The sequence below is a fragment of the Mustela nivalis genome, assembly GCF_964662115.1.
Source record: "Mustela nivalis genome assembly, chromosome: 17".
Lineage (NCBI taxonomy): Eukaryota > Metazoa > Chordata > Mammalia > Carnivora > Mustelidae > Mustela > Mustela nivalis.
In genome coordinates, this window is record NC_139036.1 from 8,173,750 (window position 1) to 8,198,102 (window position 24,353).

A 24,353-nucleotide genomic window follows, 5' to 3' on the forward strand; every position below is an offset into this window, starting at 1 on the left:
CGGCCTGTGCACGGGAAATTTGTTCTCCACCCTGGCGAGGGCTGTGTAGATCATGGCAGCAGTCCAGGGAGGAGGAGGAGAGATTAGTGAACAGATGGGGAGACATGAAAGCTTGGAGTTTGAGGTGAATTTTTAAAAAACCGCATTGGTTGCTTGCAGGTTGGTTTGCTAGCGCAGGGAGCCTGGGGTGAGGGGGCGGCAGGTGGTGGGAAGGGGCGGAGGCCGTGCTCACAGGCCTTGGGGACAGCCAGCTTCCTTTCATGACCTAGTGTGTATGCCTGTGTTTTCTCTTTCAGTTTCCAAGAAGCTGGCTCCAATTCCACCCAAGGTCCCTTTTGGCCAGCCCGGGGCTGTGACCGAGCAGTCTGCCGGCCAGCCGTCCCCACTCAGCCTGTCCCCCACCCCACCAAGCACCCCTTCACCCTACGGACTGAGTTACCCCCAGGGGTACTCCCTGGCCTCCGGCCAGCTCTCCCCAGCGGCCGCGGCCCCTCCCCTGGCCTCCCCTGCCGGCTTCACAAGCTCTGCAGCCAAAGCCCGGCCCACCCCTAAGCCCCGACAGAGACCCACCCTGCCGCCCCCTCAGCCTCCCACAGTCAGCCTGCCAGCCCCGAGTCCGCAGTCCACGGAGCACCCGGTGCTGGACGGCATGGCCCCCGGGGAGAGCATGTCGACAGGTAACCAAGCCGCAGTGCCGCCACAGTTTTCCACGAACCTCAGCAGGGTATGCCCAGTGGCGGGATCCCTGGTGCCACTGCCTATTAGCACGTCTGTCTGCCCTGAGGTGGCTGTGCTGGTGCCACGTGTGGCTTCTCTGATCGTCTTGGGAACTTCCCCCACCACACATGAGGCTGGAGGACAGCAGCCCCGGGATCCAGACTGTCCTGCAGAAGGGCTTCTAATGGGGGTTTCTCCCAGTGGAATGCCCGCCAGCACAGGGCTCTGCTTCTGTTCTCTGTCTGGGGATTAAGCACTGAGTACTTGGAGGTGGTGCTCAGTGCTTCGGGAGAGGCTGGGGGGCTGGGTTATGACCGCAGACCAGCCGGCATCTAAGTGAGGTGAGACATTTGTGGGTCTCCTGGGGTAGAGTCACGGCATCTACAAAGGTACAGACCCTTATCTTGAGAACAGAGGCTAAGAACCAAAGACATTTTCTCCTGTGAATGAAGTAAGCCTTATTAGAAACGTGCATTTCCAGCAATATTTAGAGAAGGGTCAGTTCCAGGAAAGACACTGCTCCCCCTGGTTCTTTGAGGAGCTTATTGGACAAGCCCACCACTAAATTTAGTCTTGTATTAAGTTTAAAAATGAGAAATGGAGCTATTACCCCCCATCTCCCCAAAAATATAGAAGTGTGAAGTCACACACACCACACTGAACGAAAACCATTCACTGGCGGGAGAAAAAGGATGTTTTTTGCAACGTCTCCCCAGATACTCTGACCACGCGACAGGAGAGACTTGGGACTTGCGTGTGGTGACCGCTAAAGCCCGGCTAGCATTTTCCTCGCTCAGGGAGGCAGGCAAGGCATTGGCCTGTGTCCTGGCATGGGAGCGGGCCTCATGTCCCCAGGTGGCAGAGCCTGGCCCTGTCTGTTCAGGGGTGTCCTGAGCAGCAGGTGAGGCAGCACACACGCCCCAGATATGTGCACGTAACAGATGCTCCCTTACACATACACACACCCTCCCTGCACACACATTACACAATTACCGGATTTATACACATGCATACAAACCACACACACACACACACACACAAACATGCACCCACAGGTACACATCACTAGACACGTACCGCATCCCTACGCTGCACACATGCACATACCCACACACAGCCATCCACATGCTTCGAAGGGCCGGCTGTGTGGTCCTAGGTCGTTGGTTCCCTGGGATTTCTGATGGGGATCATACTTCCCTCGTGTTTTAGTCCAAGAGTGAGGTTTCCCCCTCGGATCAGATGGAAGGTGAGTGAGCCTGTGGAGTTCGGCTCCTGGCACCCACGACGGGTCTCATCCAACTGGCGTGCTTAGGATGGGTCAGGAGATCTTCGTATCATGGGGAGCGGGCAGCCTCTGGTGGTTCGGCTGCTCTGCTTTTGGATGGGACTCATGTTGCACATACAGCTGCTGACGTCTGACCTGAGACTTATCAAATATTAAGGAAATTCCTCCCCAGAAGTCCACGACACCACTCCCTGCTGGTAGTCGGTGGTGGCGAGGCGTGTTTCCCACATGAGCCCCCACGGGAGGGGGCACAGGTGACAGCAGGAGCTCAGGGTCGCCCCGAGTCACCCTGAGGGGCTGCTCCTGCCCACACACCAGGCCCCCCACTTCTGAAGCCACCCCAGGGAAGGGCTGCTGGGAAGCATGGATGCAGGAAGCATTGGACACAGGAGAGAAACAGAAAGGTGGGAACACCACGGGAGTTGAAACTGGGGGGCCCAAAGTGAGTGCCCCGCCTTCTTCTGGGCTCTTCGGAACGGCTAACCTCGAGTGCTAACAGCACATCAGCCCCCACACCGTGGTGCGTGCGTCCATCGTGTTCTCTGGCAGCAGGCTGTCGTTCTGTCTGTCCGCACGGGCCTCGGTCCGTGCAGCATCTGTGACGCTTTGGTCCCCCCACCCCGCCCCCGACTGTGATACTCGGTGTAGTTGATTGTCACGTTCTCGTTTCATCGTGTTTATTCCTTTCTCCGAATCCTGTCGTTGTGTTCCTGCAGCTGTGTGACATGAGGGCCGCGGTTGTGGATACGTGTGAGGGGGATTTCAGGGTAAGCGGCCCCAGCTCGCCGGGCCCCGGCGCTCGCTCGGCTCTGCATGTGGCTCGGACCTCCCCCCCGCATGGCCACTCTGCTCCATGCCTCACCTCGGCCTCAGGGGAGCACTCCGGTCCATGAGCTCCTCTGGCTTTCAGGGGATCACTGGCCACCTTGGCTCCGGCTGGCTTCGCGCTAGGAGATGGGGAGGAAGGCCGCAAGCAGGCTTCGCAGGCTCTCCCCTCCTCTGGCTCTTGGGCACCCGGGTCAGCCCCACCATCCCTCTCCCTTCGGCCTAGTACCACAGGGCTCCCAGGTCTGTTCTTCCTGTGGCGTAACTGTCCTTGGATTGCCCACTGCAGGCTTTGGATCCAGGTACCTCACTTGCTGCATACGCCTTGGCTTAGAGAAGTGTCCACAGGAGGGTCCCGACACGGCCTCCACTGCGGGGTTGGGAGTGGGTTCCCTGAGGCCATGAGGTCGTCCTGGCTGACCCCCACTTTCCGAAGTGGGCTCGAACTTGTCTTCCTCAGGTCTGAACAGCAGGCAAGTCCTGAAGAATCCACAGTGGTAGGATTCAGTCCTCTGAGTTTATGTCCCCCAGGGCCTAGGGCTGGCTGCCTCCTCTCTCAGTATCAGGGGAGCATTTATACTGGGTTCTGCCTGCTCTCCTCTGGCCACAGGGAGCCGATGTTCAAAATTAAAACCAAGGGATAAGCAGGAGAGAAGCCGGAGGGAATCAAGTGTTCTTGACACAGTCTGGGGCCTCCAGAGTAAACCAGGAGAGGACTCCCCTTCCCCCAGTTCCCGCCCTCCAGAACCTCCAGAAAAGCCGCTAAACCTTTGGTCCTGTGGAGACGGGGCAGGCACAACACAAGATGTCGCTTGCCCACCCACCCACAGCTCTCATTCCAGACGCTTCTGATCTGACAGTGGGGGCTTCTCTTCCTCCGTCCTGCTCCCTGGCCACTGAGTGGCCTTCCCTGAGGGGTCTAAGGGAACGGCCAGGATTGGACCTGATAGGTCCAAATCAAACCTGTCATCCGCTCTGGGATTCCCCTTTGGGCCACAGGGAAGGTAAACATGCCCGAGGCCACACTTGCTGCCTGACGTGACAGAGATGGGATTTGAAATCTAACAGCAGGTGGCCCCAGCAGAAAGGGCAGGACACAGGCTGCTGTAGCTGTACCTCGAGGCAGGAGGAGCGAGTGTCACTGGCAGAGCCGAGCCTGGGACCCCTAACTCTGTGCTGAAGCAGTGAGATGAAGACAGGAATGACATTTTGGGGGCTGAGGGTGGGGGGGATTGGTGACAGAAGGACCTCTGTCCCACAGCTTCCATGTTTGTGTGTCTTCTAGCACAGTGTCCAAATGTTTGTCCACCTGATATGGTACGTTTAGGCTTGAATGTTGACTTTCAAAAAAAAAAGCTTAAGACTAAGAAACCAGCCCACCCACCCCAGGCTGACCCAGGGCTGCCCCTGTTCTAGGAACTCCACCCCCCACCCCCATTGTCTGGGTCTCCAGGAGGACAGCAAGGCTAAGTAGGGCCAGAAACGAGGTAGGCCAAGGAGGGGTGACACCGCCAGGGTCCTTGGTTCTGGGGCCCTCCACGCTCCCCCGGGGTCCACAAGCTCAGCACTGTCCCTCCCGTCCCCCGCTCTGTGGCCTTGCCTTAGAGCAGCTGGCTGTAAGGAATGGCCTGGTGTTTGCCAACTTGCAGAGGTCCAGAGTCGCAGATGCGGAGCTCTGTTGCCTCGGGCAGTCTCCCTGACCATCTCCAGAATGACCTTTCAGTGCCTGCAGTGAGGACATTCTGGGAGGGGGGCAGCTGTCCCGATGCCCAGATGTGGTGTTTGCCCCCCGGCCTCCCCCGCTGGTTCACGGACTTGGAGAACGGGGTGCTTTTCATTGCCTCCTATCCTCCCTTCCTGCGGCCGCCCTGAAAGCAGCTTCCCCACCGGAAATGGAGCCGGAGGGTGTGCGGAGAATGTGGCGCGGGAGCTGTCGCAGGGCTCCTGGAACGGCCCGGGGCGGGGTGGGATCAGGGTGCTCTGGTCCTGCGCGCTCACGGGGTGAGCGGAAGCAGAGCAGCCCAGCCCCAGGCCGACCCTGCGCCAGGCTGCCTCCGCCAGCCCCAGGACGCGCCGGCCGGTGACCCCGCCACCCCCCTCCCGCCGCTCTCAGCCGCCTCTCTCTCTGCCGCCTTGCAGATCTCGTCCACTTTGACATCCCCTCCATCCACGTAGAGCTCGGGCCGCCGCTCCGCCTGAGCCCCCTGGAGCACGCTCGGCTACACTCGGTGACAGAGAAGAGGGACTCGGAGGAGGAGTCTGAGAGCACCGCCCTCTGACCCGGCCCGCCCCGCCCCGCGTGTACATACCCGGGCCCCGCCCACTACGCTCCGCCCCGCCCCGGAGCGTCCTGGGCTTGCGGGGCTGCAGCTGGGCGGCTCGCTCGCTCGCGGTCCCCTCCAGCTTGCGTGGCCCCTGCGGGTGCAGACTTCCTTCGTTCCCTCGGGGTGGTGACTCTGGCCTTTTGTTTGATCTTTGCCTTTTGACTTTGTGCCTCTTTTGATCCACTTTAGCCTCCACGCCCAGCGGTACCCCCTCCGCCCAAGGGCTTCGGTGTCAGAAAGGTCCTTTGCGGGTGTGTGGGCTGGTGGGGGTAGGGGCGGCGTGCAGGAGGGTCGGCATGCCGGGGTCCACCCGCGGCTGCTGCCCGGGCTCTGACACTCTGACGCCTCGTGCCTCCGGTGAGGGAGGAGGGTTCCTCTCCCCTACAGCACACGAGGTCTGGACCCTAGAAGGCCCACTGCCCAAGCTGGGGTGGGGGCGCAGGGGAGGGGGCCAGCCCGTGTAAAAATCTTTCAGGCCGCCCTTACTGCGTGGGCTCTAAAGTCAATGGCTAAAGACAAAACCTGTTTCAATTCCTAACAGTTTGACTTTTTCCGACCCCGAGACAGCGCTCCCGTCAGGACCTTCTTTTGTACTTCTGAGTTTGAAAAGATGATCAGGCGCACAGTCCCCCCCACCCCGCACCCCACAGCAACCTCTGCTGACAGCAATGGGGGCCGGAGCTGCCTCTCCCTCCAGGCGGCCACAGGGATTAGCAATAAATCTGTTTCCCAGAGCACGTGGAGGACAGTAAGGCAGCCTGAGGGGACACGAGGGAGGCGGGTGCCACTGGCCCTGCCTTGTGTCAGGCCTCGCTCAGCTGTGGGTCACCACGCTCCCCCTCGGGGAGTCCCATCGCGTCTCCAGGAGTCCAGTCACACTTTGGGATTGAGGGAGAGACAGATTCGGGTCATGCATGCCAAGTCAAACTTTCCAATTTTATCCTTTTAAAAATAGATAATATACCTATACAGGATATAATATTTGTATATATGAAATCTATATTTGTTTAATTTGAGCCAAACTAAAGCAATGTATAGGTGTACAATGAGAAATTTAAAGGCTTAGTTATTTTTCCCAACACAGTGTAAGATAACTGCCCCAATGGGGGGATTCACCAACTTTGGATGTTAACAGCTTTGCTCACTTCCTGGCAAGGACGGGTGCGTCCCCAGTTTGTAAGGGAGCCCAGGGGTCGAAAGTTACCTTTAAATACATGTACAAATAGTTGTCGAAAGTAATGTTATTAAAATAGGTTTATTATCCCTGAGCGTGGCCTATCTTCATGTGTTGATAAGAAGCTTGTTGGGGACACATGTCCATGCAGGTGCCCCTCGGGAGGACATCGGAGGTCACGGCTGGGCCAGGCTAACTCCTCAGTCTGTCTTCCACATCACCTGAGCTTTTTAAGCTCCGTGTCCTCACAAATAAGTACCAAATTAATCAGATGATTTCATCTCCATACACTAATCTCAGTGTTGTCAAATCCCAAAGGGGGCAAGAGTTGGCTAACCTGACATCCAATTCTCCCCACAGAAGGCGGTGACGGGGGTCTTGTTCTCGCCGTGAGGCAAAGCACGTAGGTGGCTTCCACTTCCCCTTGGGACTGCGGGAAGACGTGGCTGTTCCTGAGCCGCTGCTGGGGCACAGCTGACATGGCTTGACTGGGTCAGAAACTAGGCTACAGCAGGATGGCAGCTCCCTGGGTCGTCACTGCAATCAGAGCTGGCTTGTAGGTCACGCTGGGTACCAGAAAGCGCAGCCCTGCAGAGCAGGGACACACCTGCTCGGAGAGGGCACTGGGACAAAGCAGAGCATTCAGGTTCCAGGCCGCCTCGTCCCTGTGTTCTGTCTTTGGAAAGGCTATTCCTGGAGTCCTGTCCACGACCCAGCGTTCCTGGACTTGGCTTGCCTCGGGCGTGCAGAGCGAGTAACTTGGCTGGAGCTGGCGTGGGCACGTCGTTTTTCCATGTGACTTCTTTAAAAGCGGTTTGTACCAAGGTCCAGTTGTCCCCATTCTTCCATCTAGCAGCCTCACGGCCCGCGGTCGTGTCAGGACCGGCCGTAGCAGGCATCCAACAGGGCCATCCCCATGCATGGGTCTCGACCGAGACCTGCGTGCACACCGCCCTGTGCCCCAGTGCCTCCCCGTTGAGCGGAGCCCTCCGGCTCCCACCAGGCCAGGAGCCCATGCCATGCCACGCGAAGGATGCCGGCCTCCCGAGTCTGGGGTCCCTCCCGCGCCCTCACTGTGCCCTGACTTTCTTGCTCTGTGGGCTCTGAGGCTGCTCTGCGAGGGCCCGCTTGTGCGGGGACATCCCGTCCTCAGGGCCGGCCACCTGCTCCCGGGACAGCAGGGCCGCCCGCGCCAGCCGCACCTCCCGCTTCTCCCTGCGCTCCTCCATCTCCTCGATGTCACCGGCAAACAGGGCTTTCAGCGGCGCGGTCAGCTTGGGCACTGTCGGGAGGTCCCCGAAGCAGACCTGGAAGGCGAGTCCAGATTCAAGACGTGCGTCCCGAGGCCAGGCAGGAGTGAGACGGAGGGGGCCCGCTGCCCCCTGCACAGGGCAGGCACCAGCTCCCTCCTCACCCACCTTCGTGGCAGCTGATAGTAGTGGAAAACGGGTGAGGCCAGGGGAGAGGGAGGAAGGCTTCTCGGGAAAGGGGCACTGACACCCAACTCCTGGCTAAGGGGGTAAAACAGAATGGGCCTCCGGAAAGGAGAGGCAGTCCAGACTCTGAAAACCAGCGTCCTCCGAGGCAAACCCTGGCTTCTGCCCTCATTCAGAGGGGCCAGAGGGGCGAGGCTGGCTCCCCCATAGGGAGTGGAGCACACAGTCTCCCCAGCAAGTGCTGAGGCACAAGTCACCTGGCTGGGGGAAGGGCCGGGCCCAAGTCCCCCAGTCACTTCCAGCAGCCCTGCAGTCCCAGCTGGTGCTGGCCCCAACCAGCGGGAGGGAGCGGGATGGTGGTGGTGGTGGTGCAGACCCCTCTGACCCTTGGCCCCGAGTACCCCGCGGAGGGAGCGCAGCCTCTACCCCAGCCCCACCCGGCCTGGGCAGCACAGACCTTCATGTGGTCAAAGGCGATCCCCACTTTCTCGTTGAAGTCGGGGCTGAAGAGGGGCACCTTGGCATAGCGCTGGCTGAAGTGGTTCAGCATGGTGAACCCCGCGTTCATCCGCACCCCCACGCCAATTGCCTGGGATGTGGTGCTGCCAACAGAGGAGCCATGTGAGGCTGATGTCCCAAGCACAGGCCAGATCCCGGCCCCTAGATTCCCCCGTGCCCCCTGGGAAGGCCATGTCTCCGGCCAACACAAACTCTCGTACGGACCAGAGTCTTCATTCACACCCCCAGATGGAGCCTGGACCCAGCACTGGCGGACCCCCTCCCGTCGGTAGGGGCAGCAGGGAACAGGCAGGCGGCTCCTCACGGCTGGGGGGTGTGGGGGAGGGAGGGCGGCAGGACATACCCTCATCCCAGCAAAGCCCAGATCCGCCCCGGGGAAGTTCCCTGACGTGGCTGACTGCTGACGCCTGGGCACCGGGAGTATTCTCAGAAACCCCCACGGCCTCGGCGGGAAGCAGGCCGGCTGGCCTCTTGTCACTGTCACCAGAGAGCAGTGTCCCCGCAGGGCTGACATGAGGCTCTCCGGGCGTCACCCGGGAGGGAACACATTAGGTCACTGCGGCTCAGGGCTCTCCCCTACCTGTGTGTCTTTTCCACGGCCTCCTCCTCCAGGCCGTCTTCCAGCGTGGCCTCATGTATCAGGAGGGTGGCGTCCTTCCCTAGGGAGTAATGAGTGCGGCCCGTGGAGCAGAGCCCATGCCTGAGACACGCTGCACGAGCTGCCCCGGCCCCATGCGCTTGCTGGGACGGCCTCGCGGTCTGCTGCCTCTACTCACCCATCTGGACCAGGGCCTCACAGGGCATGGTGTCCCCGGAGTAGACCACTTTCCAGCCGGACGTGTGGACCAGCGCGCAGCCAAAAGCATGCTTGCAGTGCCGCACCAGGCAGGTCTGAAACTGTAGTAGCGGGCGAGCGGCTGTGCAGCCGAGCTTCCGTCACCTCTGCCCCGCTTCCCCCAACCGTGGGTGCGCCCTTACCTCGGCCAGCTCACACACTTCCAGCAGCGAACCCACCAGCCTTTCAATGGCGGGGCTGGAGACCTCCGCTCCTCTCTGAAGGCACTTGGCAGGAATCAGGCTAGGCGGACACAACAACGGTTCAACAGTGAGCATGAAAGAGTTTTTTTAACGTGATTCCAAGTTCAAGCGTCTGGTTGCAGAGCTCCAAACTCCTTATCATAAAGAAACACAAACCTGTCACTTAGAGGAAAGAGGAGTCAATTAAAAAGAGCCAAACCAAGCCCTCCAGGCTGTGGCAAGGGACCTGGTGGGTGGGCACTGCCCGTGGTGGGTAGAGGGAGGCCCGCCCCACAGGCCGGGATAGACCCTGGGCAGGCAGACAGACCACCCCGGGATGGGAGGGGCCAGCCCTGTGCCAGGCACTGCTCAGGGACTTGGCCCCAGAGTATTTCGTGGACAATCTCAGGACCAGAACAGAATCGCAAAGAGGGCAGAGAAGACACCCGTATGAAAGCAGGCACCGGCCGCTGGTTCCCCTGACCCCCAGGAAAGGTGCTGCCAGGGGTTGGGGCGCTGTCACTCACCTCACGTGCTGCAGCAGCTGTTGGCACTGGTTGTGGTACAGTTGGAGCCACGCCTTGAGCTGGGTTGGGGCCACCACCAGCAGTGGGGGACACGGCTTCCCCAGGGATGCCTGAGACAAGGACACCGGAGCCGCTGAGTCCACAGCAGGAACAGCTCCGGGTGACAGGGGGTGTGGCTGCAGACGTGCAAGCCACCAAACTCAAGTGTCAGGATGATCGAGGCCCACACTCACCAGAGCCCGTTCTCTCTGCAGCAGGATATTGAGTAAGCCCTGTGGGGGCGGGGTGGAAGGGGACACGGCGTTGAGCCACGGTCAAAGTCAGCTTTCTGCCCAATATCTGCATTCTGGAGTCGTCCTCCCTCCCTATCGGCCACAATCCCCCAACGCTGCCATGGGCAGTGTGACCAGGGTGGGGACCGGGAACCCAGCTAGCCCAGGGACAGCAGGCCTCCCGTCTCCAGATGAGGTACCCTCGGAGCAGGCCAGCCAAGGCCTCGCTGCTGCAGGACAGTGGGGCGCCTAGAGGGACAAGGAGGCTCCCCAAGCTGAGTGACAGCACTAGCGAGAGGAAAAGCCGGCGCCCAGAGCAGCCCCTGCCGTCCGCTGGGGCTCTGTCATCTGCTGTCGCTCACCGTGTGGTGATCCGCGTGCAGGTGAGACACGAACACGGCAGCGAGGGTGCCCAGGACCCTGTCCACCTCGTCTCCGTAGTGACGGCACAGCTGCCCAAACGTGCCCTCACCACAATCCAGGAGCAGTGACCTGTCAGGGCTGCAGACAAGAGCGACAGTCACACCACCAGGCAAGGCTTCGAGGTCTGGAGGGTTTGCATTTCAGCGAGAAGAGCAGGAAGCGGTTCTGTGCTTCCTACATCGTCCACAACCCCTCGTGCTCATTCCGAGAAGCTTCTCTAAACATGAAGGCCGTTTTCCAGCGTCCAAGCTCATTATACGAAAGCACTGATTAGCCTCGGAACCCTGAAACCCCTGAACGTATGCGGAGTCCCCAGAGCCACAAAGACGGTGGCACCCAATCTGGGGAACGGGAGGGCAAAAACCACAGCCCCAAGGATGCACCTCAGACTGTTTAAACGGAACGTGGTGACGCCCCTGTGGGTGCTCCCGGCACTGGGCACTGGGCGTGGACATGGGAGATCTGGCTGCTGTGCACCTGCTACCCTTGTCAAACCCCAGGGAGGACGGGCCGGGCCTGCTGAGCCGCTTCACTGCATGTCCTCAGCGGCGAGAGAAGTGTGTCCCAGAGGGGGTGTTTCTGCTAGCGGAGTGCACTTCTAAGCGCTGTGTGCGACGAGCGCGTTAGCGGCTTGGTTGCCCTCCACCGCCAGCATCCAGAATGACAAAGCAAAATTTCAGAGCCAACCTGCACTTCCTGCAGAAGTGAACACAGCTGGGGACCCAGCCTGACCTCTCTGGGGGCAAGGACACCAGGAAACCCAAGAGAATCCCTCAAAACCCACTGGCAGTTGGGGGGCTGATCACGAGACCAACGCACACACCCCGCAGCTGTCCCCCCTGCACCGGCGGTCACCAGTTAGGGCATGCCCCAGCCAGCAGTGTAGACACCAACTCACGCTCCAGGTCCGCCCCTGACCAGCTGTGGGAACTAGTAACTTCTTGGGTCGTTAGTCTAGCGATCAAGGAAATGGGTGAATCACGATTTCCTAGGCCTACTGTGAAAATTCAGTGACATCATTTCTTAGCAAGGTGCATGGCCCCCGGCAGAGCTGGCTGTTTTTGTCCAGAACAGAACAGGGAATGAAGTCAGGATTCCCAGGAACTATCAAAGGCGTTAACACCCACGACTCCCCTTCTGGGCACTCCGGCCAAGGTGACAAGTGTACACGCTTTCACACGGCTGCGTCTTCAAACTGGCCCCGGGCTGGGGGTGTGGGGGTGGGGGGGTACGCGTGTGCCCCACTGCATGAAGGGCTTCTGGGACAGCAGCAGTACCTTATGTTGACAAGCGTGGCACTGACGTTTCGGATCTTCATCGGGATGGCGGAGCCCGTTCCAAGGAAGACGATCTCTGGATACTGGGTTCTCTTCTCTGTGGAAAACACACAGTAGAAGGGTCCATTACCCAAAGGGACAGCATTCATGAGAGGGGTAGGGCCTGCCTCCCAGGAAGGGCCAGAGGTCCCACCTGGCAGGGGTCCCTTGGAGGCAGGGCCCCGGGCTATTTGTGGGTAAGTGGCCATCTGCAAGGCACAGCAAATAAACCCCACAGCCTTTCTTTCCAGAGACCTTCTCTAGCTCTTTCACAGCACAAAGGGCACTTCTTCAGGCTACAAATCATTTAGCTCAAGGGTCTGATGTCTGCCTGGCGTCCAGCCCTTACCACCAGACCTGTTTCTCCTGCAGGTGCCATAACCACCTTGCTGGGAGGAACCCTGGGCTTACAGGGGAGCAAACAGGCTCAGAGGGTCAGCCCTCCAGAGGGGAAGAAGCAGAGCCAGGACCGGAGTCCAGGGAGACCCGATGTGCCCCTTCCACGAGGGGAGGCTCTACACCAGTCAAGGCAGACTCCCCCAGAGAACATGCCATGGAGGGAAAGACCCCCCAGCTGCATTCACGCTCCCCGCTTTCTAGTCCGGCGTTCTCAGTTTCTAGCACTCGTTGAAAAGCCAACTACTAGAGCAGCAGTCCTGAAGCTCCCCACAACGGCGTTTCCTGATGCGGTGACGAAGGCCCAACAAGGTGAGGGATGTGGCCTGGTCTGCCATGGCTCCCCAATAGCCAGGCCAGGACCAGATCTCGCGTCGTCGGAGGCCCGGTCCAAAGTTCTTTGCAGGGTCTTGCAGGAGCGCCCAGAACCATGGCCCACAGTGCGTACTTGTCACACAAAGGCTGGGCGCCATTGCCGAATGCTTGGATTGAACTGGTCTTGGTGGGGAGGGCAGGCGAGCAGGCGCGGGCACGGGTGTGTTTAAAGAATAAAGCCGCACTGGGTCATGGAACTAGACCTCATTAGACGGTGCCAAGCTGTGGTTCTCCCGAGTGCTCCGAAAACACCTGCAGGAGGGCAGTGGCCCACAGAGGAAGGCGGCTCTGGGGTCTACCGCTCACCTGCTGGGTCTGGGCCGGCCTGCGCGACCTTGCGGTACTCCTGCACGCTTTCCTGGAAGTTGGGGAGCTCCAGGGCCTCAGCGATGAATTCATCGGGATTGCAGACAATAACAGCATCCCTGCAGGGAGGACAGCATCTCTGTGACCACAGGAGGCACGTGGCCTCAAGCACACACCCATCTGGATATCCAGAACCAACTTATGGACACAATCTGCATAAAGTTCTCCAAATCAAGACGGAAGACTAAGCAAGCCCAGGCCAGTTCTACTCCCCTACCGTGAGGAACCATTCTCAGCAAAGCGGGGGTCTCAGAGCACGTTCCAAACAGCCCCTCAGGACATCTCAGCTCAGAATCTAACGATCCTGGCAATACTGACATCCAGCGGGGGGTCCTGACCTCTGCCCACCAGATGCCACCAGCACCTGCACCCCCTGCCGGACTGTAACAACGACAAATGTCTCCAGACGTGGCCTGATGTCCCCTGGGAGCCCGAGGAAGGGACGGGAGGAGGGTCAAACGGTCCTAGCTGACCAGCCTGGCCCGAGAGCAGCGGCTCCCACACGACCGTGGGCACAGCTCATGTCAAGAACCCTGTGGAATGCAGGCCCTGATCCAGCACCACGGGGCTGCAGCCTGGGGCTGTCTCTAGCAAGGCCCTGATGCTCGCAGGGTCCGGGCACACGGAGAGGCCGGCCGCGGATCAGCGGCTCTCCACCCTGACGGGGCACTACGCTCCCCCGTGAACTCATGCAGTAAGGCCCGGCCAGCTCCCCAGAGTAGTGCACGAGGCCTGGGATGTGCACTCCCAGGTAAAGGAGGATCTGGGCATCATGCCAGGTCCATCAGTCAAGGTGTGCGAACCACCTGTGCAGACACGGACAGCAGGCTCCGAAGTCCCAAGCCCGCACCTGGGGGTCCCCCCGTCATGCAACCTGTTCCAGACGCACACTGGACACATGACCCACGAGGGGATTACTGGCTGGACTGGGGCAGAGGCCTCGGAACGGGTCACACCGTGACCCAGCAGCCCCACACCCGAGAACTGCTCTAGGGGACAGAGTTCCACTGAGACACACTCCAAGCATTTCCCGCTTCATTAAGAAAACAACCTAGAGGGACGCCTGGGTGGCTCAGTTGGTTGGACGACTGCCTTCGGCTCAGGTCATGATCCCGGAGTCCCGGGATCGAGTCCCATATCGGACTCCCAGCTCCATGGGGAGTCTGCTTCTCTCTCTGACCTTCTCCTCGTTCATGCTCTCTCTCACTGTCTCTCTCTCAAGTAAATAAATAAAATCTTAAAAAAAAAAAAAACAACCTAGAAACTTCTGAAATGAGCAAACATCCCTCCATGGGGCACCCAGAAAAGCCTCGTTCCTGAAGGCTACGTAGCGAGTCATGACGCAGGAGAAGAGGGGCCGGTCAGGCCACAGACTCACACACACACTTTCCAAAAGATTATTCCCCACATGGTCCAATTCAAAAAACAAAATGTTAACGATCATTATCTCCTGTCTTGGAGGATAGGATCGCCGGATCACAGCTGCCTAATCTTCTCCATCAAATGCTTATGTTCTTTGTTGTGAAACAGTGGATCCCCTCACAGTTTTCAGGAGGGAAAACACCTTTAGGAAAGAGAATCATCGCTGGCCTTTTCTCCCCACCTCAACCCCAACCAGAGTGGCCTCCGGCGAGGACGACCCTGCTGGGGGACTCCCTGGACCCGAGGCCCGATCTGTCCCCCGTGGCAGGGGCAGAGTTCAACCCCTGGGACACACACCGCCGGGCCCTTCCGGAGAAGAGCTGGGCACCCCCGATCTAGACCCTTCCATCCGCTCGGAGTCGCACAGACCTCTGCCACTCCCTCCGCGGACGGAGCTGATACTTGAGGAGACATTCGCCTCGGACTGTGGGCACAGGGAGGGCGGCGTGTTCCTCCTGGAAGACACAGATGCGCTCGGTGGAGAGAAGGAGAAGGCGAGACACCAGGCCAGGGGACCACAGGGGATACTACCTGGCGGCGGGGGGTGGCGAGCGGGGGGAAGATGGTGGGGTGGATGAGGCTCAGCTGCGTCTGGATCTTGTGGCTGCGGAGATTGTGGACGGACGGGCAGCTCTCGTTCAGGACCAGGTGCTGGGTGGCGGTCCCAAACCTACGGCAATGACAGCGTGTTCGCGGCGCCCTTTACGGCAGACGCCCACCACAGGGGTGGTAGTGACACCGGGGGCAAAGGTGGAGGGAAGGGGTCGGAGAGTAAGTGCGGGTTCAGAATCACTGGCCGCCCCGCCCCTCTGCCTCCAAGTCCAGGGCCCAGATTCACACCCCCCGGCAGGTGCTGCCAGGAGCCCCAGACGAACCCGGAGGCTGAGAGGTCAGGGGCCTCCAGCCAGGCACTGGGAACAGTGGAGTAGCAGCACAGGGAGGGAGAAGCAGAGGCATCCTAAGGCTCCTTAAGACTCATGCCCTCCAGGGAGGGAGGGAGAGAGGGAGGTGGGCCAGGAGGGGTGAAGAGCCTGCGGGGACCACGGGTGCACCTGGGAGGAGCAGGCGGGAGGCAGAACAGCAGCCTCGCCCGGGCTCCCAGTGCAGCTCCAACACTCCCACCTGGTGCCGAGCCAAGCTCGAGGGGCCCCAGGGTAAAGGCAGGGTGACCTCTTCTCCACTGAACACTGCTATACCTGCCTCGCAGGGTGGAGGGGGAAGAGGGGAAGAAACGGAATGAGCTGCAGAGTCGTCGACACACTGCCTTCACCCTGGAAACTGAGGGCGTGACTCTGTATCTTAGGACCCCAGTGCGAAGCGGGACACTGGACACCAGCTGGACACCAGCAGCAAGTGCGTGTGCATGGCACCCCCTAGTGGTGGTTCAGAGCTACAGGCTGCTGCTCCCTCAGCTGGGGGAGGGCAGGGAGCCCTGGCAGGAAGGGGACAGAAGGGAGGACAGAGGGAAATGCAACCTACCTCTCCATCCACTGCTGGTATCTGGGGTCCTCAAGCACACACTGTGGGGCCATGTGAACCACCAGCGCCACGGGGGCATCGGCATGGCCTTGGTACCTGGGCAGAAGGGAGGAGGAGCACAGTTGGGCTCTGCATAGACGCACACACAGAACCTTCCCAAACGGATACCCGGCGGCCAGGGAAGGGCACCGCGTGGCCTGCTCTCAGGACCTGCAGTGACTCCGGCCTCCATGCCCAGACCAGGCTGTGCCCAGGCTGCTCCCATAGTGTCTGAGCCCGCCAGGACACCACATCGGGGCTTCTCTAGTCCTCAGGCTCTGGGGCTGCTCCTGAGCCTTCCCAGCACTAGTTCTGCTTTCACTTTCACAGGACCTTCCCCATGTGAATTTTGGGCACCTGCAGTCGCACCTGGCCATCTGCCTTCCAGCAGACCCGAGCCACGGGCACAGAGAATTAAAATCATCTATTACTCCCCCGTCTACAGTCATCACTTACGAACACTGAGGTGCTTCCTTCCGGTTCCCTTTTAAAAAAAGCACACGCAGTACTTCCTACCTACCCCTCCGCACACGCACCCGCAGTGTCTATGGGTCGTGCAGGTAAACCTGGCAGCATCGCGTCAGCACACACGCCTCTCAGCTCACAGCCACTCTACGTGGCTTTGCTGCCCGTGACCTGACGGCAACACGAAGCCTGTGCCACCACAGGACCCAGAAAGAACAAAGTCCATCTCAGGAAGACCTTCCAACGCGAACTTAAAACATCATGGCTGCCCGAAAAAGATCTGTTGTGCTAAGCGGAATAAAGCACTATATGCAAATCATAAATACGAATTAGGAACCGGAGAAACACAGGGAGAATAAACCACTGAGAATGGGAGAGAAATGGAAACACCGACGTCAGGGGGCAAAGCTACCTGGGATGGAAGCTGAGCCGCCAAGGGGTCTGCCGTCTTGGGCGATGGGAGAGCAGATGAATGTTGTGCCCGGACGGAGAGTCCGTCCCTTAATGGGGACCTTCGACCAAGACAGTCTCACAGGTTCAATACAGGCAAGTGAAGGAAACGTACTTGGGTAAAAATAACCCCAATAACAACTGGGGTATTAATTAGAACTGAAAGTGCTAGAGTGTGTCCTAGACTTAGCACTCTAACTGGCCACTGGTTTTCTAGTCTGCACATTGTCTCGGGCTTTCGATCTTTTCTAACTTCACTACCAAGGCTGTGCGCAAATAGCCCACCAGGCAGGAGTCTGAACTCAACGCGTGGGCTTCTGCGGTCACGGCTTGGTGCCAGGAGCAGCCGCGGGTCAGGCAGACCCCCGACACCCTGTCGATGTCGGCGGGGCACCCCCCACCCCCAGAGCCCTCTTTACCTCTTGAAGGTGGCATTCTCACAGAGGGGCTGAATGAATCCTTCATCCGGACATTCTACCACAACAAAAGCAAGACCAGGATCTGGAGGAGTACAGATCTCTTCGGGCAGAATCTGAAATCATGGGGGTCATGACTCTCCCAGGGCAGAGTCGCAGCTCGGCAAACACACCGAATGGCCTTCAAGTCAACGCCTCCCCCCTTACATACTCCGTCCCCTGTCCCCAAACAAGGGCAAAACCAACTGGGAATCACCACCCGTGCCCTCCCCGTGCTCCGCTGCTGTATGCCAGGCAGTGGCTCGCAGAGGGCGTCTCAAACCCAGGGTGGCCACAAAACCAGGCAGGACATCCAAGGTGCCCTCAGGTCTGTGGCCACGGTCTGGACATCCTTAGACACCGGAGAAAACATCCTGGCTAAGAACACGGTGGCATTCCCTAGGGCCGGGGGCCTAAAGTCCATCCTCAAGGGTCTGCTGCTAGACAATGCCCGGACCTCCAGGACAGGGGACAGCACCCAACCATTGGGAGGAGGACCCTCAAATCCTAAGTAGGTGCTCTGCAGACATGCCCAAATGTAGCCAGCGTGGCCAAGCAGGACAAGTCCAGATAAGAGACCCTGTTGTACCAGTCAGCCCAGTGAGGAAATCCGAGCTGTCCCGCTTTCCTCAAATGTGAGGTCTGGACCCGTGTTCCAGGCCCCAGCCGTCACTGCCGAAACATCATGAAAATGGGGCGCCTCACCTCTCTGCCCTCGTAAGTGATGCTCTTCCCGTCCTTGACGGCAGCGATGATGGGAGCGATGGCAGCTGTCCCGCTGAAAGAAGGGGCCGGCTGCCCGTGAGACAGGATGCAGCAGGGACACGGGTGCTCCCCAACCCCCAGCCTCCAGGCCCAAAAGCACGCACCCCCCCAGCCCCCCGCCAACACTCACACTGGCAGGCCCAGCTCCTTGGCTTTGAGCACCAGGAAGTTTCCCTTCTTCACGTGAAGCTGTGACAAAGAGAACATAAACACCATCTCAGCCAGGGTTGGGGGGACGGTGGGGAGGAAGCCCGGCTTCCATCAGCCTCTGTCCAAGCGCAACTCTCTGGCTTCACTGCATCGTTCCTCAGAATGCAGCCCGGGTACAGCTCTGAGAGGAAGCATGCTACCTTCCATGCTACCTTCTGAAGAAGTCAGCTATTCTGAAATATTTTAGGACTAGAAGCTCAGTGATTTAAAACATGGTGCGTTAGGGCCCCACATGAACTTGTTAGGGATGTAATAGAATGCGGTCCATTTCCAAATCAAATAAAAAGGCTCCTTCGTGTCCCTGGGGACCAACACCATCTCGCACACAGCATGTAGGAGGTAACGGAACACGACCAGCACTCGGTCTGACAGCCCGGACCATGCAGTGACGGGGACAGGGTAACAAAAGCATGGACAGTCTTCTGCGGCACTACCTGCACCCTGGAGGAAAGCTGTAATGAACAATCCCCGATACGCTCTTATTATGTCAGAACGACAGACAACAATCCTGCCACAAACCTCAGGACCGTCATTCTGTCCTTGAAAACGTGTATTTTCGGGATCTACTTATTTCATATGTAATAACAACAACAAAAAAAAACCCAGAAAGCACATAAAATATCAGTAAGTCTATGAGTACTAAATTACATTTGATTTTCGTTTTCTTCCTTAGATCTTTAAAAGGAAATTAGTCAAGGCAAAGTCCCCGATTTGGATCCTCCGGCCTTACCAGGGTTCTAGAATTTTCTGGCTTGGCAAACGCTATCCTAGAGGAGGGATTACAGCTCAAGTGTGTGCATATAAGGCACAGACGATGAGCTCCAATGACACCTTTAGATGAGGTCATTGGCTGGGCCTGTTGTGACCAAACGTTCCCTCCACAGACCCAAATGGGCTTCAGGATGGAAACCAAGTGCTCTAACGTTTCACAGGGACTTGCAGACCTAAGGTGGGCAAAACCCCTCCCTCCCTAATGAGATGAGCTCAACCCACAAGAAACTGTTCCCACCCAAGGGTGCGGGGCATGTGGAACACAGAGGACAAGCAGAGTGCAGCCCCCGAGGCCCCGAGCTGGCAGGCAGCCATCTGAGGCCCATGCTCTCCTAACGGGACAGTCTGTGTCTCAGGCCCTCACATGCTGGGTCTCTTTTCGCTCACCCCCCAGAGCTTGGACTAGGTCAGCTTTACTGCCTCCAAACCCTCCGCTGAGCAGTAGCACACTAACTAGAAGAGGGACCACGGCCCACAGGCCGACCCATGAGAGCAGCGCTCAGAAGGCACAGCGAATGACCAAGGAGGGACAAAAGGGTCTTGGGAACAGTAGCTGAGGACAGCCAGGGCTTACAGGGGCACGTGGCCCGGCACCCAGAGCACATGCCAGCCCACCTCTACTGAGGAAGGCGGGAGGGCCCTAATACAATTACAGATGGCCAGAGAAACCTACTTGGAAAATTATTTTGCTGCCTAAAAACTCAGAAATATACATGGAACAAGCCTGTAGACAACTGTCCTGCACTTTCATAAAAACGACCACTGAAATACGGGGACAGATGAGATAATGAACTTGCAGCTAATAACGATTACTGCTGACCTTCCAGAAGGGTTTCCCCCAGTGGGTGTGATCATCTCATAAGAACTGCAAATATATTTTAAAGTCAATGTTACTCCTCAAAAAATCATCACTGCCCACAAAATGACAACCTAGAGCCTTGCCGCAGATAATCCTATTTTAGCGCAAAGCCCGATTAAAGCCAGGCCATTGGTCCAATTTTTCAAATGCCCTACAGTAACCGAATTTCCATAGAATTGGACCGGCTACAGATCTGCGGACCCAGGGAATGCTGGTCAACATGAAAACGAGTCTGATGCTACTAGCTGAACAGCTATGGTAAAAGGACAAAATGTAGAATTAGGAGTAGTAGAATTAGGAGTTAGAGGAGTGTGAATGAAAGCCCGATGCACCTAAAGGCACACAAGGCCGCCTCCATTTCTCAAGTGCAAGGTGGCCCACTGTGGGCAAACGTAAACCAGGGGTCTTTGGAGCCACTGGCTCTGAAACTGCTGGATGGGAGCTAATGGAGGGTCCCCATCACACGCTCGCTGAAAGCCCACCGGACAGGCAGCTGCTTACCTTACAGATGAAAGCTACCACCAAGGAGGGGTCCCTGCCGCTCTTTTTCTGGCCAATACCTGAGGAAAAACAAATCAGATTGTAACAAGGCAAACAGGAAGATTTACAGGCTTCACAGACTGATGATTGTCTGAAGTCTAATTTGGTACCAAATTAAATGGATGCGACAGTTCCGTATAAAGGTCAGAGGAAACACTGGTGTTCTTTCCCCAGACCTGTTCTTTTTCCTACTCACACCTGAGGTCAGAGTGAATAGAAAACACAAATCACCAGTGGGAAAAGCTTTAGAACAAGCTAGTGAAATGCTTTAAAACATGACACACTTTACCCCCATAGTCAGGAGAGAGAATAAGTAACTTGTAACGTGCTTTATAAAGAAGCGTACATGAAACACCAGGAGAGCCAACAGGCCTGCAGAGAAAACGCGGATGTGGGCCCTCAGCTGGGCCATCCCAGGGAGGACAGCTCCCGGGGTGAGCACCTCCTGGCCAGACAGACACGATCCTGGCAGGAGCAAGAACGCATCAGCCCTGCCTGACATGGGACCACAGCCCCCTTAAGGGGTCCCAGTCATCCCACACAACTAAGCTTGGCATTAAACTTAGTTTCTCAGCAGGCTGTCCTTCTGGAAGAAAAGGGTCTGGTCTGCTCACGGACCTGAGTGGTCAGCTCAGCAGTTTTCTGCATTCGTGAAAAATTCCATTGTGCTAAAGAAAAAACACAAAAGCCTCTGTATGAACCAATCTGCCAGGCCCTGCTTTCCTTTGGGGAAACCAAACATGAAGTCTGGGGCCCACCCAGTGCTGGGGGTCAGCCCCAGGGCTCCGTACTGCTGCCCTCACGGCAACCCTCCCCACTGTCCCCATGGGCCACAGCACGCCGAGGCTGTGGACGATCGGGGCAGAGGCCCGATACGGGCCTCATGGGATAACAATGCCAACGTCGGGCATGAAGGGCAGTGATGAAGAAAAGCATGCTCTGAACAGGGGCACTGTTCTGTGGAAACTGCGTTACCATCTGGAAGGTGCTGCTCGTTGTCAGCGGATCCTGAATCCGAAGACCGTCCTGGACTGAGTCGCTCTGGGCTCGGGGATGCCTGGCGCCCTCCACACTTCTGCTCGCCTGGTAGGCAGGGGAGAGAGTCAAACCCCACGCCCCGGGGGTGAGCTCCTGGCCAGAGACCCGCTGTTCCCCGACCAAGGCAGCCTCCGCCCGAGCCACAGCTCCCCTCCCTCCCCTCCACCACAGGCACCCTGCAGGCTTTGTCTCCTGGCCAGCCCGACTCCTCTGCCCCTGCCCCTCGTTGGGGGGTTCTCATCTGTGTCCCCTCAGCACTTGGCAGGGATCAGACTAGTGTCAAGGAAATGTCCCCAGGGTCCTCTGTTCTCCTCACAACTGGTAAAACCTGGCGTGTAGTGTGACTGGCCAGATTCCCGGGCAGCACGGACATGGCAGGGTCTCTGTGTCCCTAAGTCAAAACCACACCATCCGCCCTGGGGCCTGCGAAGGTTCCCGGGACCCTGTGACCTGCTCGCAACACTTCTATCAGCATTAGTATTCACAGAAAAGGTTACCATGCAAACCTCTTCAGCATCCTCTCCCCAGAGGGGTACTTACATCTGCGGCAAGTAAGCCCCAAGAAATAAATGAGCCCTTCTGAGAACCACCCACTTTCTGATGCTGTCTGATTAGGACATCCTAAGTGTAACCACGATCGTTACCTAGGAGCTGAACAGGTCTGTCTGTAAGATCATAAGCTCCCTGAAGGCAGGAACCATGTCTTAATTCCTCAGCTAAATTTCCTGATCATATTCAGAAACACAAAACTGGGTACACAGAGCCAGTCAATATTCCAGCAGTTTCTAGCTTTACCCCACGTTTTCCTGGCCAGGGACCTGCATCCCTCCCTCCTGCTGGGAAATGGGACTCACGCACTCACTGTATATGGGAACCTGGAAGACGGTCATGGTCTCGTCCTTATATTCTGGTGCCGAGTGGGGCCGCACAGCTGCGCGAGAAAGACCGACAGTGACTGTGCTGGGGGGAAACGGGCTTTCCAGATCACCAGCCACAAGCAACTATTTACCCCGGAATGTTGCTGGGAATCTACACTGAACCCAGAGTCTCGAATAAATGACCATTTTTAGGCAAGAAGCACCCATGTATTTTCACTCCCGGTGCAGCCACAACAGTCTCACTGAGAACCATCTCTAACCTATATCTGCAGGCATGACGTGGGGGCACAGAAATTACAACAGGCATTATTTTCAAAATCCATCTCACTGATGAAACACTTGGTTTTAAGGTTCATTTTAGTGCAAGCTTTGTGGATTCTAGTTTGGGAGACCGGGGTAGGCAGAATAAAGAGATGGCAGATGAGGAGTCACACTCAGGAACATACCCAGGTCTATGCCTTTCAATGGACCAGAAAATATCTTGATAGCTTCTAGGTATTTTTCCTACAAAAGACAAAGGAAGAAGAAGTGACGGTTGTATAAAGGCAGAACAGCAGCACAAGAGTTATCAAGACGCATCAACATAGGGGAGCCTGGGTGCCTCAGTCGGTTGCAGGTCTGACTCGTGATTTTGGCTCAGGTCATGATCTCAGGGTCGTCGTAAGATCGAGCCCTGCGATGGGGGTCTCTGCTCAGCAGGAAGTCTACTTGAGATTATCTCCCTCTCTCTCCCTCCCTCTGCCCCTGCCCCCACTCACCCACACATGAGCACACTCTCTAAATAAGTAAAATCTTTGAAACTACTCACCAAGAAAAAAAAAATCAGTATTTTATTATACTCTCTTTTTTAAAAAGTTAGTAGATGGGGAACCTGGGTGGCTCAATTGGTTAGGTGTCTGTCTTGGGCTCAGGTCATGATCCCAGGGCCCTGAGATTGAGCCCCTTGTCCAGCATCCAGCTTCTTGCTCATCAGGGAGCCTGCTCCTCCCTCTGCCTCTGCCCCTCCCCCTGCTCATGCGCACGCGCTCTCTCTTGAATATATAAAATCTTACAAAAAAAGCTTAAAAAGTTTAGTTTTTATTTTTTTAATTTAGTTTATTTTGCCCCCCCATCAGCTTTACTAAAATGTAATTGACACATAATATTGTGTAAGTTTAAGCTGCACAAGATGATTTAAGTCTACATTACAACATGATTACCACCATGTGGCTAACATCCATCACCTCATACTTATAAATAAATCTTTAAAAAAAGGAGGCATCTGGGGCGCCTGGGTGGCTCAGTGGGTTAAAGCCTCTGCCTTTGGCCCAGGTCATGATCGCAGGGTCCTGGGAATGAGCCCCACACCGGGCTCTCTGCTTCCCCTTTCTTTGCCTGCCTCTCTGCCTACTTGTGATCTCTGTCTGTCAAATAAATTAAAAAATCTTAATAAATAAATAAATAAATAGAAATTTAAAAAGGAGGCATCAACATGAACTTTAGTACCCTGAACCGCCTTTACACAAATATTTACTGAGTGTCCACTATATGCCAGGTGCCTAGGGTTTAGCAGTGTGCAGGGGACAAGGTCCCTCCCCTGGTGCAACTTAAAAATGCAGCAGCGACAAAACTGGAATGAATACGCACGAATAGCCAGGTCACAGCAGTCACGCTTAAGATCTGCAGGAAATTGGACACACAGGGGACACCCTGGCCCCTGTGTGGGGAGTCGGGCAGGATCCTGACTGCATAGCCTTTCGGCAGAGCCCCAAAGGCTCAGAAAGAAAGCCCTGGAATGGGAAGGGGCTTCAGGGGAGAGCCGAGAGCAGCCCACAGAGCACCAGCAGGGAGACTGGAGACAGATGTTGAGGGCAGGCAAGGGCCAGGGCCCAGAAGACTAGCAGGCCCGATAATGGGTGTTTGTGCTGCATTGCAGAGAAGCCCGGAGGGTTCTGGCCAGAGACCCCTCTGGCCACTGTGGGGGGATATGCAGCTGTCACAGTAGACGGGACAGGAGACAACAGATATGGG

At 57.3% G+C, this 24,353-nt stretch overlaps 3 protein-coding genes across 7 annotated transcripts in view; 1 reads left to right on the forward strand and 2 right to left on the reverse strand.

Annotated features, from left to right (window-relative positions):
- The window catches only part of ARHGAP44 (Rho GTPase activating protein 44), a 164,013-nt gene extending 157,594 nt beyond the window's left edge, over window positions 1-6,419 (forward strand). For 3 of the 5 annotated variants that reach the window (XM_082708460.1, XM_082708457.1, XM_082708458.1), the window contains 2 exons: window positions 297-677; window positions 4,967-6,419. In XM_082708460.1, the coding sequence (XP_082564586.1) occupies window positions 297-677; window positions 4,967-5,106 (521 nt within the window). In that variant the 3' untranslated portion in view covers window positions 5,107-6,419. Of the gene's footprint in view, window positions 1-296; window positions 678-2,718; window positions 2,770-4,966 lie in introns of all 5 variants that reach the window. The other 2 variants (XM_082708459.1, XM_082708461.1) reach the window with 2 other exon arrangements.
- Window positions 6,388-22,842, reverse strand: ELAC2 (elaC ribonuclease Z 2). The gene is made up of 20 exons (XM_082708462.1): window positions 22,790-22,842; window positions 22,328-22,396; window positions 21,403-21,510; window positions 20,389-20,447; window positions 18,178-18,236; window positions 17,988-18,060; window positions 17,247-17,359; window positions 15,874-15,969; window positions 14,926-15,064; window positions 14,764-14,849; window positions 12,913-13,031; window positions 11,797-11,893; window positions 10,459-10,597; window positions 10,058-10,096; window positions 9,825-9,934; window positions 9,259-9,358; window positions 9,057-9,177; window positions 8,861-8,939; window positions 8,219-8,363; window positions 6,388-7,632 (listed from the first exon to the last, which is right to left on the reverse strand). The coding sequence occupies exons 2-20, from the start codon at window positions 22,353-22,355 to the stop codon at window positions 7,396-7,398; spliced, it is 1,947 nt and encodes a 648-aa protein (XP_082564588.1). The 5' UTR covers window positions 22,356-22,396; window positions 22,790-22,842; the 3' UTR covers window positions 6,388-7,395.
- The window catches only part of LOC309852155 (zinc phosphodiesterase ELAC protein 2-like), a 3,064-nt gene continuing 1,500 nt past the window's right edge, over window positions 22,790-24,353 (reverse strand). The window contains exon 4 of the mRNA XM_082708463.1: window positions 22,790-22,847. Coding sequence (XP_082564589.1) covers window position 22,847 — 1 coding nt within the window. The 3' untranslated portion in view covers window positions 22,790-22,846. The remainder of the gene's footprint in view (window positions 22,848-24,353) is intronic.